General features: G+C 42.5%; 1 protein-coding gene across 1 annotated transcript; it reads left to right on the top strand.

Annotated features, from left to right (window-relative positions):
- Window positions 1-947: 947 nt before the first annotated feature.
- EIF4A3 (eukaryotic translation initiation factor 4A3) lies at window positions 948-11,446 on the top strand. Its single transcript, XM_056852440.1, has 12 exons — window positions 948-1,153; window positions 1,434-1,506; window positions 2,983-3,049; window positions 3,232-3,294; window positions 4,131-4,263; window positions 5,328-5,408; window positions 6,359-6,500; window positions 6,993-7,131; window positions 7,281-7,396; window positions 9,848-9,955; window positions 10,311-10,438; window positions 11,399-11,446. The coding sequence occupies exons 1-12, from the start codon at window positions 988-990 to the stop codon at window positions 11,413-11,415; spliced, it is 1,233 nt and encodes a 410-aa protein (XP_056708418.1). The 5' UTR covers window positions 948-987; the 3' UTR covers window positions 11,416-11,446.
- Window positions 11,447-12,094: the final 648 nt, after the last annotated feature.

Below are 12,094 nucleotides of genomic sequence, written 5' to 3'. Positions count from 1 at the left end.
ATCCTATCCAGGAATGCTTCATTCCATTGATTTCGATTGGTTTTGGCATGCCTCCCTCTGCTCATGAACAGGGCTGTAAAATTGCAGTCCTCTTCCCTACTTTCAAATAAATCTCTATTAAAATAAATGGGAACGATTTCTGAATACAGTGCTTTGAGTTAGGCTCAGGAGCCTGATGTGAAATGTTACGTACAAGGCAGTATATTCCAGCCAGAAGAGCAGCCAAAATCCCTCCACCTCACTGTAAGCTTACAAGTTGCAGCCCTATCATAGAAAAGTCTTACTGTTTTCTGTGGTAGAGCTGCAAGCGAATACATGTTCACTTACAGAATGTTCCCTTGAACAAAATGAATTTGTTCCAAGTTAAGGTACACGGGACCAGGCTGGATTGTGATTGTGAAGCCCAACACTAAATGGCTATAGGATTGCCGTCGGAGGGCTGCAAATGTGCTCTCAAGGAAGTGTCTACTAAGATTAACACCTGCAAATCTTGCTTTACTCCTAAGGGGGCTTCCAAAACAAAAGCCTTAATAAACCACGGACAAACATGTACTTAGGACGTTTTTCAAATCTTTCCCTGTGAAAGTATGGCACTAACAATACCATTCTAAACAGAGTTAAATCCTTCCCACTCAATAGGTTTGGAAGACAACTCTACCCCACCGCTGTCAGGCGGCCCTAAACACCCCCACGCCCCTAGGAAAGGCGCGCGAACACAACCGCGCATGCGCTCCCTTTCGTCACAGCGCCGCTCTCGGTGTGAGAAGAAACCAACGTTTCATGGGCTTCGTCGAGGCGTCAGCAGGGACGTCATGAAGGAGCGTCGGGAACGGTGTCAGGCGCATGCGCAGTCTCTTGGCCGCCGAGCGCGGAGTGTGCGACGGGCCCTTGTCTTCGCAGCGCGCTTGCGCGAGGAAATCTTTTCGGGAGCGCTGGGAGCCGAGTGGTCCGGGGGCGAAAACGGAACTGAGGGGTCAGCTTAGCGGGATGTCGGGGACTACGGGCGGCGCGACGGGCTCGGCCCGAAAACGGCTCCTAAAGGAGGAGGACATGACCAAGGTGGAGTTCGAGACGAGCGAAGAGGTGGACGTCACCCCCACCTTCGACACCATGGGCCTGCGCGAGGACCTGCTGCGCGGCATCTACGCCTACGGTACGCGCGGGTGTGGGGGGTGCTCGGGGGGGGGCTTAGGGGAGGGAAACGAGTAGGGCATAAAGTGTGTGTGGGGGGAGGCTCAGCCTAAAAACTATATGAGCTGTGTGTGTGTGGGACGTCACCGTGTGGTTATCTAGCCGAGGGTTGGTCATATGCTGTTTTCTACCCCGAAGTACTTCCTGTGTAGGAGCTTCTTATTAAGCAGCAACAGCTTTCGTTTTTAAGGTTTTGATTTGTTACAGTGTAGAAGAAATCTGTTTTTGTATTGCCTTTCCAGGTTTTGAGAAGCCTTCCGCTATCCAGCAAAGAGCAATCAAACAGATCATTAAAGGGAGAGATGTGATTGCGCAGTAAGTGAAAATGTACATTGTGATAAATTGGAGGGATGTAGTTTAGGGTGTTAAGTATTATGTATAAGCACAAACGTAAGTGTGGTTGGCCACATGTGTGACCTTGCACTGTTCAAAAATCTGCAAGTGGAGACATTTGGAGTGGTTGCAAAGACAAATTTAAAATAGTGCGTGTGAAGTGCTTTGAGAATTTCAGGAAGTGACATTTACTATTTTGCGCAGAACAATTCAGTAGAAAGTGGCCCTCAGTGTTTGCCTGATTGGGGCTAAACCTATTATTAGTCTAGTTGATATCCAATACAAATCTGATCTCATTAAATTGAGTGTCAGTCAGGCTACATGTATACTGCATGGATTCAACCTTAGATCTGTTTATGAAGAGCTCTGTTCTTTGGTTTGCTTATGAAAACAATTGCAAAAATGCAAAAGGAGCACAGGAAGTCTTGAATGTAATTTAATAGGATGACCCGACGTGTTTTCATGTCAAAATGCTTCCTCGAAGGATCTACAATGGAAATAAAAACTTATAATTTAAAATCTTATGTTAAAATACAACATAAAACCATTCAAATAACCATGCAAGTAACAGTCATAACAAACTTCTAAACTTACACTTGTTATCACCCAAAAGATTAAACAACTGCTTGTATAAAAAACAAGAGTGAGAGAAAAGGAAAAGGTTTGATTACACAAAAATGATGCTATTTAAAGCTGGAGTTCAGAGGTCTTCCATGTGCCTTGTTCTCGCATACAGAGTTGTGCTCTGCTGTTGTTTCAGGTAGTATATTATTCATTGTAGCTCTCTTGACTGTCGGTAAAATCACTTTATGCTTTAAATGAGTTAAAATATGAATTATTGCTGCAATACTAGCACGTGTGGACAAAGGCTTAGGAACAGGTGGTAAATAGTAGTTACTGTTAAGCATAAATTATTTTGGCAACTGTTTGGAACTGTCAATATTGCCATATACTGTTTAATAAATGAAGCTGATATATGTTGTCAATTTGATTGCATATAGTGTAATAGTATTCGTTTAGAAGACAGTCTCATTCCTGTCATGGACACATGAAGCTGCCTCATGCCCAATTACATGAGAAACCAGGGATTGAATCTGGGACCTTTTACGAGGAACTTAGATCACATAACTTATATCTTTCCCATTTTGATATATAAATCTAATGCCTCTGTGTCCGATATAATACCTTTTTTATTAAGTGACAGGGATCCCAAGGCTACATTGTCAATGGCAAGATTGTATTTCAGTAGCTATATGCCTCAAACATTAGATTTAAAATGATGCTGCTCAAGATCAATGGATCAAGGAGCTTTAAGGGATAAAGAAAAGGATGAATCTGGGACTTTCTGTGTGCAAGCATGTGATCTTCCGTTAAGATACAGCCTCTGTCCTTTCTTAGATGTATAATATGTTCAGTTATTTAATCAGATACAGCTCTTAAAATATGTTTTCTTTCTAGATCACAGTCTGGAACAGGAAAAACAGCAACATTTTCCATCTCTGTTCTACAGTGTCTGGACATCCAGGTAACATTTGAATATAAATACCTGACTTTTTTTTATGAACCCTCTTCAGATGCTTGATTTCATTCCAAGTATTTGGAGATGCTTAGATCAAGCTATTATTACTCCTGGAACACTTCTGGTCTAGAATACATATTGAGAGAGTGATGAATGCCCTGTTCACTGTACCTCATTATTTTAAACAGGTTCGTGAAACCCAAGCATTGATTTTGGCACCTACTAGGGAATTGGCAGTACAAATTCAGAAGGTAGGTATACGTTCTCTAGTTTCCTAAAGTTTATTGTTAAAATGCTTTCCAAAAAATGAAATGGTTATATTTATTAAATTATTTGTCCTCTTGCCGTTTTCCTAATTATGTAAAGATACCTTAACAAGATTAGAAATGCTGATGCCTGTACTTCTAGAACTGTTGATGGATCATTCTACCAAATGTAGACAAATACTGTCATGTTAGACAAATACTGTCAAGTGTGGGGAAAATCCAGGATGCCGTAACATTTGTTGCAGCACCTAGAAATATAAACTACCAAGCTCTGCTTTGTAGAAATGGAGTGATATGGTACATTGGGTCCCCGTGACATCAGCTTTTATCTTGCTGTGCAAGAAGTAGCAGCTCAGTCAAACCAAACTTCTATCTGGCTCCCAAACTGCAGCAGGCCTTTGTGTTCTGTAGATCCTGTAAGGCTACTGCAGATCTGTCATGCAGCCACAAACTGGTAATGTGTCAAACATATTTAGGACAGTGCCATCAGTCTTAACGTGACTTTGATTCATTGCCTGCCTGTACTACAATCCAGTACATAATTAGTTGCTCTCATAGCCTCAATTAGCGCCTGTTGTGTTAAGAGTACTGAGGCAGCTACCACAAAAGGAGGGAAGGGAAGAAGGATAACGAAAACATATTTGCGCATAGTGCGGTCGATCTTTTCTTTCTTCCATACATTAAGGCATGTTGGGAGTTGATATAGTTTAGTTTAATATCAAAACCTTTATTGGCATAAAGACATAGTTTAGTTAAGGATCCTGGTTTGCTTATATTTTAGGTTATGCAGAAGCCTCTGATTTGTGCATTTCTTCTTACAGGGTCTTCTTGCTCTTGGTGACTACATGAATGTCCAGTGTCATGCTTGTATTGGGGGAACCAATGTTGGCGAGGACATCAGAAAACTGGATTATGGACAGCATGTTGTTGCTGGCACACCAGGGCGTGTATTTGGTAGGATGCATATAATTCAATCAAATAATTAGTTTAGAATTTTAAGTTTATAATTCTGTCTGTTTTGTATTTAAGATGCATTTTATTTCTCAGTTTCGTTGCTAGACTGGGATCAACAGTCATGGTCTTTTTACTCCCATGCTTTCTTCTTTTATTCTGCATTTGTTGGTAGCTTAAAATCACATGTCAGAATACCCTTTCTTTTGCTTCAGGCCAAGGATGAGCAACTGGTGGCCTAGAAGCCATGTAGTTGTCTGCATCTCACATCCTGTCTGAGAGAGATGCCAGCCAGCTGGGAAGAAAGCTTATCAATTTTCACTGCCTTCTGCCTTTCTAGCACTGGTCTCAGCTTCCCTCCCAGCTGGTCCTCCACCAACTACCTGTACCTCCCAATACACTCTGTGATGAGAAGATGCCCCAGAAACCTTTCTTGTCCTCACATTTTCCTTGGGGTATTTCTTCTGACCCAGTGAACACTTTTCATTCAGGAATTTTGCAGGTCAGAAGTGACTCCTTATATGAAGTCTTGAAGCATGTAACTTGCTTCCTCTTATCTAATAGACACCCCATACAAAAGAGCGGATGCCTGAGTGGTCTCTGTTAATATCAAGGAGACCTCTGAGGTGTCTTCTCATCTTGCTTCAGGGGGAGGAAAATCTACATTTTATGTCTTTTAAATTTTTTATTCTGAGTACATTACCAGAAAAAGTGAAGAATTCAGCTGTGTGGTTAAATAATTATGGAAATTAATGTGTTTGTCTTTTGCAAAAGGTTTCTGATATGAATACTGATTAACAGTAGTTTTCCCCCAATTCTTTACATTTCTGTACTTGTATCATAAGACATATACGATGTTGAACAGGCCCTTAGGAAGTAAATATTAAACAATCAAGGTGTTGTCAGTTTTGTGTCGGGGAAGTCAATCTCCCAGGTCTTTTTAGCATGGTCCCATTTTGAGACCTAACTCTCCTTGTTCTTCTGGGCCATCTCCCTGGAAATCAAGAAGAGGTTGTCAGCCATTCTACTTTGTTATTGTTTCTTGACAAAAGCTAAAAATCTTTCAGATATGATTCGTCGTAGAAGTCTAAGGACTCGAGCTATCAAAATGTTAGTTTTGGATGAAGCTGATGAGATGCTGAATAAAGGTAAAGAATATCTTTATCACCAAAGTTTACCATGCTATACTGCCAGTTAAGACTTGATATAAATTAGGATGCTTCTTACATGGTTTAGTTGCTGAAGCAGTATATGTTAGTTCTGCATTTAAACACCTATCCAGGGCAAGGGGACAATTCCTTTTGTTTCAGTAACTTGTCCAGTCTGTTCAAGTCATGTTATGATCGGTAGATATATATGGGTGGGTTGGTAAGCTTTTTTCATAGTTTGAATTTACAGAAATGTGTTTTCCTAAAGTGAATTTTGTGTACATGTGCACACATGCACCTAAAGAAATACCTGGAGATTCCTCCCAAGTGCATCCAGAGTGTTGAATGAGGACTAACTTACAAGTAATCTTGTGTTACCCTTAAGAAATCGTAAATAGACTGTATGATGAATGTTGTATGGCAGCAAAATTACTTTTTAGTTATGACAGCTGGCCAGAGTCGCAAATATCTATTCAGTGGGGTAGCTGGCAAGAAGCGAAGTGTTGTGTCTGGCTGTAGTCCCACCCATAATGTGAAGCTTCATGCCAAAAGTTTATAATGGATTTGGGTGCATCTTCTTTTTAGAATGGTGTGAAGAGATTATCACGGGTGATAGTCAGTGTCCCCCTTTAACTTTCTACACACATGTTCTGAAGCAGGAAAAACTGCAGTTTTTAAAACCAGTACAGTTTTCATGAAGGTGTACTGTGCCTGCACATATTGCCAGGTATAAAAGCAGACTGGGCAGGCCAACTGCATGTCCCGATGCCTTAGACCGGCACTAAGCATTGTTAAACTTTCAGTTCAGATTCTTGCTTTAAACATGGACACAAACTTGGAATGGCTTTTGCAGTGAATTATTTGTGGCTCAAATCAGCAGAGTACAAGATGATTATTGGTTCTGTTCCTTAGAGGCTCGCACTACGGTGTTATTTCTTTGTCTTGGCTAGGTTTTAAAGAACAGATCTATGATGTGTACAGATACCTTCCCCCAGCAACACAGGTGGTTCTGATCAGTGCCACTTTACCACACGAGATCTTGGAGATGACAAACAAATTCATGACTGACCCCATCCGCATCCTGGTGAAACGGTTAGTGATTTCTAGAGTTTCAACCTGCATCAGTATGTCTGTCTGTTATTATGGCTTTCCTGTGTTAGAATAGAGCATGTCTGAATTCTTGTCTCGCTTTCTTTCTTAGTCCTGTTAATAGTTTTCTCAGTAATATTAACTTCCTACTGTAAAGTAGATTAGTATTATTATCCTCACTTTGCAGATGGGGGACAGAGAACACTGGCTTTCCAAATACTTAATGAGTTCATGGTGGGCTCAGATCCCACAGCTTTCTGATTCACTGTTTGTGCTCTTCTTTGAATTGACATTAGGATTTTCAAAATGAACATATTTGGTTTAAATGGTCAACTGTGTTGGTTGTTCAACTGTTGATCTGAATAGACAGTTGTGGAGAAAACCTGTGCAATAACAAATAGCTACAAAAATAATACCTTATAATAACAAATATAAGAAAAATATACTTTCAAAATAAAAATGTGCATTCAAAATGTTCTTTTCTCACTTTTTCAGTGATGAGTTGACTCTTGAAGGGATCAAACAGTTTTTTGTGGCTGTAGAGAGAGAGGAATGGAAATTTGATACCTTGTGCGACCTGTATGACACCCTCACTATCACACAGGCAGTCATCTTCTGTAATACCAAAAGGAAGGTATGTCAACAAGTTACATTATGTGGTTTCGTAAAGCTGTGGATCAGCAAGGGAAGCATTAGATGCTGGGCTCATTAGAAAAGAACATTAAGTTTTCTGCATTGCTTCAGTCACCATGCAAAACTAAGCCTGGCTTCTTTTTGGCTCAGGTCGACTGGCTAACTGAGAAGATGAGAGAAGCTAACTTCACTGTTTCATCAATGCATGGTGACATGCCCCAGAAGGAGAGGGAATCCATTATGAAAGAATTCAGATCAGGGGCTAGGTAAGTCACTGCTTTTTCTCTGATACTGCATATGTGGTTTGGGTCTTCCTGTGAGCGTCACCAGAGAAAGTATTCACCAGGATTTAGCTCCTGTACCTTCTTTCCACTTGCATAGTGCCATCCTCTGCATAGAAGTGGTCTTTCATTGTGGAGTGCATTACTCTGGCAACAGGCACTTTCTGTTAATGCAAGCTTCTAGTTTTGCATGTGTGAAAAATGCCTCATACTCAAGGTAGGCACTCCTCGAAGGACAATTGTCTGCAATGGAGGACAGTGCTGAACAAGCAAAAGGAAGGTCTCCTGAAGTCCTATTCAAAACACTACCATATTTCTGATTCATCATGCAGCTTATTCTGGCATTATGTAGGAGGTGCAGAGGAGGTTGGAATGGTCATTGAGATCACATTAAGCCCCTAGAAATTTCTAATGAAAATGTCTGAGGGTAATAATGCTTGTGCATTAGGGCATCTTACTTTAGATTCAGTAGCTGTGTTCCCCTTCCATTCATTAGGCCCATCATTTCATGAAACAAATTGTTGCCCTCTCAGAATCATGTACATTGTGTGTTGTGCTGTTTTGGAGTGGGAAGGTGAAACATCATCATTGAAGTAGTCAGTTCACCCCTTGTTCAAACCCTGTGTCTGCAATGAACCTAAGCCAGGGGTGTCCAAACTTTTTTCAAAGAGAGCCAGATTTGATGAAGTGAACATATGTGAGGGCCGACCATTTTGCCTGACATTCTTAATTAAATTAATTAAATGCAAATTAACTATTTTATGCAAAGTTTATTGCAAATGGCATACTTATTATGCCCATAACCACAGACTGCACTACAAAAACCATGGCTACATTCTTTCCTTTCCCCAAAGCCCCTTTCAGCTCACCGGACACCCCCCAGCTTCTAAATCTCCAACCTTCCTTCTGTAGGGAGGGAGCAGGAACTCTTCCTCCCCCCCACCTCATGTGCCTCTCTGGGACTGTTGACTCTCTCACTTCAACCATGCCGGGTGTATTCTGTCCTCCCCTCATCTGAGCCAGGAAATAAATTAGTTTTCATTCTCATGGAGTCCAAGATTCAAACACTCTGACATCTCCCGTGCAGGGAGGAATGTGGAGTTTTTCTCCCCATGAGAGCCAGTGTGGTGTAGTGGTTAAGAGCGGTGGAGTCTGATCTGGAGAACCGGGTCTGATTCCCCCACTCCTCCACACGAGCAATGGAGGTTAATCTGGTGAGCTGGATTTGTTTCTCCCGCTCCTACACACGAAGCCAGCTGGGTGACCTTGGTCTAGTCACAGCTCTCTCAGCCTTACCTACCTCACAGGGTATCTGTTGTGGGGAGGGGAAGGGGAGGGCTATTGTAAGCCACCCTTAAGTGGTAGAGAAAGTGGGCATATAAAAACCAACTCTCCTTTTTCTTTCCTTTTGACCTCTTTGCTCTCTGCTCGGGGCTTTGACCTCCGGAATGAACACGGGTGTCCTCTGCAGACTCGGCCCTGTCTGAACACACCTCGTTTCCAAACACGATACATGCCAGGAGTCATTTATTTCCCCCACCCCATCCCTTCTTTCGAAGCAGCCACTTTCCTTGGAGAGAACCTGCTGGGGGGTCTGACTCCAAACACTCCCTGCCCCCAAATCCAGCCCTCTCCCCCCTGCTTTTCCTTGACTCACAATCCCCCCATCCAAGACCCATCCAGTCTCTCCCCTCCTCCCTCCCACCCACCCTGCAAATCTGGATCCCTTGTGAGACCTCTGCAATGCAGGGAAGGGGCTGCATCTCCCCCACCCCAGCCTTCTGCAGAGAGGAAGGAGGAAAGAGGAGAGCCAGACGGAGCAGCCCCCTCACCCCCAGGCTTTTTGGTGTTTGTGTGTGTGGGGGTGTCTTTCCTCTCCCAGATTGGGGCCAGCCTCTGACCTCCCATGCATTTCCCTTCCCCCCCACCACCTTTCCCACCCTCGAATCCCCCCCAACCCATCCTCAGGATCCCCCTTGACTCACTCGGGAGGAGCTGCTGCTGCTTTTCCATGCGTCAGAACAACAAAGGCCGCGTCCCTGTGCGCGGGCTCTGGGTAAGAAGGAAGTGGTCTCTCTAGGGTTTCAGACTCTCTGGCCTTCATTCCAGGAGGTGGGGCTGAGACAGCCAATCGAGGCGCCCCTCCGCCCAAGCGTCGCCCCCTTGGTCAGGGATGCAAAGCACAGGAGCAGCCCCCACGCGCCCCCTTTTCTCTCTGCAAAATGGGCTGGGGGGCCGTATTAAACCAGCCCAGGGGCCGCAATCGGCCCCCGGGCCGGACTTTGGACATGACTGACCTAAGCAAACAAAAATAGGAGAGTATGGTGCCTCTTACTTGACCTGCCCAGTCTGTGTGTCTTATAAAGGAAAGCTTAGCATAGCTGCTAACCCTCTCACTAGTCTAACTGCAGTTCATTATTTTTTTTCTTTTTGCAGCCGAGTCCTTATTTCTACAGATGTTTGGGCCAGAGGCTTGGATGTACCTCAGGTGTCCTTAATTATTAACTATGATCTACCCAACAACAGAGAATTGTATATACACAGGTAAGATTAGAGGATGGGTGGACAAGGGAGGTCTTGAAAAGGGTTTTTTCCCCTGGGATTTGTTTTTCCACCGGGGATGGAAAAGAAATCCCTTCTAAACCTGGACACCTGATGAGAAATATTTAAAAGCACAGGTGTTTTGTGTGTGCTTTTAAAGTCATTGTTTAGGTCACACTTTGAGAATTTAAAGTGCAGGGCACAGCACACTGAAAAAGTACATAATGTGTCCTATTGGTAGCTGATAACTGCCACTGTACAGAAGAGAGTGGAGGAATTCATCCATGCATAGGAAGGTGCCTTCAGTGGTGATTTCTTCTATACTCACAGATCCTGCATTGTTCTTTTCTCTCTCCAGGATCGGTAGATCAGGTCGCTATGGTCGGAAAGGTGTCGCCATCAACTTTGTAAAGAACGATGACATTCGTATTCTGCGAGACATTGAACAGTACTATTCTACCCAGATTGATGAAATGCCCATGAATGGTAAATATGTAATTTTTTTGCCCAATAGTTACCTAAGTAGATGGCAGGTCAACAGAAGACGGCTGGTAAAGCTGATCACTGGGCAGCTATATTTTCTAGATGAGAACGGCAGTTCACAGCCAGTTATGAGACTGCTCAGTCTACCTAGTTTCCACACTTTTATCCCACCCTTCCTCCAAGAAGCATGTTGTGCTGCTGCATGAACTCCTTAAATTGAACGTCTCAGATGGGCAGTGGGATCCTATTTATGGTGGATGATAGATGGGGCTCCTTGGAATTGGGCAAAGAATTTGTGAGAGGGTGGAATTTGTGAGACTGTGTCATCTTTCATGAGGCCTTCTTAACTGTACTTTACCCCAAGGCATAGTATTTGACTCGATCCAGTTACAGCTCTGTGTCTGTTTATGCTTAAAGTTCTGCAAAGAGATACAAAGGTTTCGTATCTACATATAGGACACAGAACTATACAGAGTGCTTGGAAGTTCTGATAAGCTCCCATTTAACTTCTGGGATTTCCCCAGTACTTCATATTTCTGCAGCTCTGAGGGTGGTTGAATTTTTAAAATGAAAGTTGAAATTCCTCCAAAAGACAAATTTATTCATTAATTTTTAACCCATTTTCTCAGTGGACCTTGAGCTAGTGCATGTCTTTTCTTCTCTCTCCCACCACCCTTATTCTCACAATAATCTTGTGAGGTGGGTTAGGCCATGAGCATATGACTGGCTTAAGAACGGGGATTTGTGCCTCTCTGCTTCATGTTCAAGACTGTATCCACTACACCAGTATCTCTCTCCAGCAAATGTGTAGAATGTACACTAACAATAACATTTAAGTTTTTGTCCTATTATTTGCATGATAAGAGATGAATTACAAATCCTGGAGAGGAGCTTGTCTTTCTTGTTTTAATACCAAATGGAAGACAGCCGTTGTAGCCATAACTACCTTTTGTTTCTGTCCAGTTGCTGATCTTATTTGAAGAAACAAGATGGACTGAAGGCCAGAAGAAGCTTCTCCTATTAATGATGTCTTAGTCTGCAGTTCTGGAGGGCTGTTTCTGACTCTGCTTTTCACCGATACTCATCTTAATAACTTATCAGTGTAGCTCAAATAGATGCACGACTGCTTCAGTGCTGAAAATGTGAGGGAAAAGATGTAGGCCTGTACTGCTGACTGCAGGTTGGGCACTGAAAGGTCCATATGGGTGAAAAGTAATGTTAGAATCAGCCAGCACCCTCGTTGTCCCTTTTTTGATTGTTTTAGACTTGTTTTGGAGTCTGGTAAATTTCACATTGCCGCTGATTTTTTTTTTTTAATGGAACCTATAAGTAGTATCTTTGAATATAAGATATTCACTGTCATCTTTCGTGCTACTGTCTTTTTTCCTGATTAAACAGTGTTTTCATATACATTTCTTATATGGTCAGTAATTATACAAGGACAATTTTGACAATAAGGGCTTTTAATATTTCCATAGCACTTACATAAGTAAATTACTTTTCCTCCCTTCTCTCAAAATTGCTAACTGAATATGAATTGATGTGCCATTTTTTAAATCAGTCGATGCACTCTGCGTCATGAGTCAAAAATGGGCCTGAATGAATCCCTATACAACTTTTGATACACTGTTTGCAAGTGCATGTAGAATTAACATACAA

This window comes from Euleptes europaea, chromosome 7 (genome assembly GCF_029931775.1).
Source record: "Euleptes europaea isolate rEulEur1 chromosome 7, rEulEur1.hap1, whole genome shotgun sequence".
In the NCBI taxonomy this organism is placed as follows: Eukaryota; Metazoa; Chordata; class Lepidosauria; order Squamata; family Sphaerodactylidae; genus Euleptes; species Euleptes europaea.
This window is presented reverse-complemented; position numbering and strand designations above follow the sequence as displayed.

Bases quoted from the DNA above. Each gene is read 5' to 3' on its own strand.
- EIF4A3 (XM_056852440.1), top strand. From the start codon at position 988: ATGTCGGGGACTACGGGCGGCGCGACGGGCTCGGCCCGAAAACGGCTC. The intron at 3,050-3,231 runs GTAACATTTGAA...TATTTTAAACAG, and splicing joins TACAGTGTCTGGACATCCAG to GTTCGTGAAACCCAAGCATT. The intron at 7,132-7,280 runs GTATGTCAACAA...TTTTTGGCTCAG, and splicing joins TCTGTAATACCAAAAGGAAG to GTCGACTGGCTAACTGAGAA.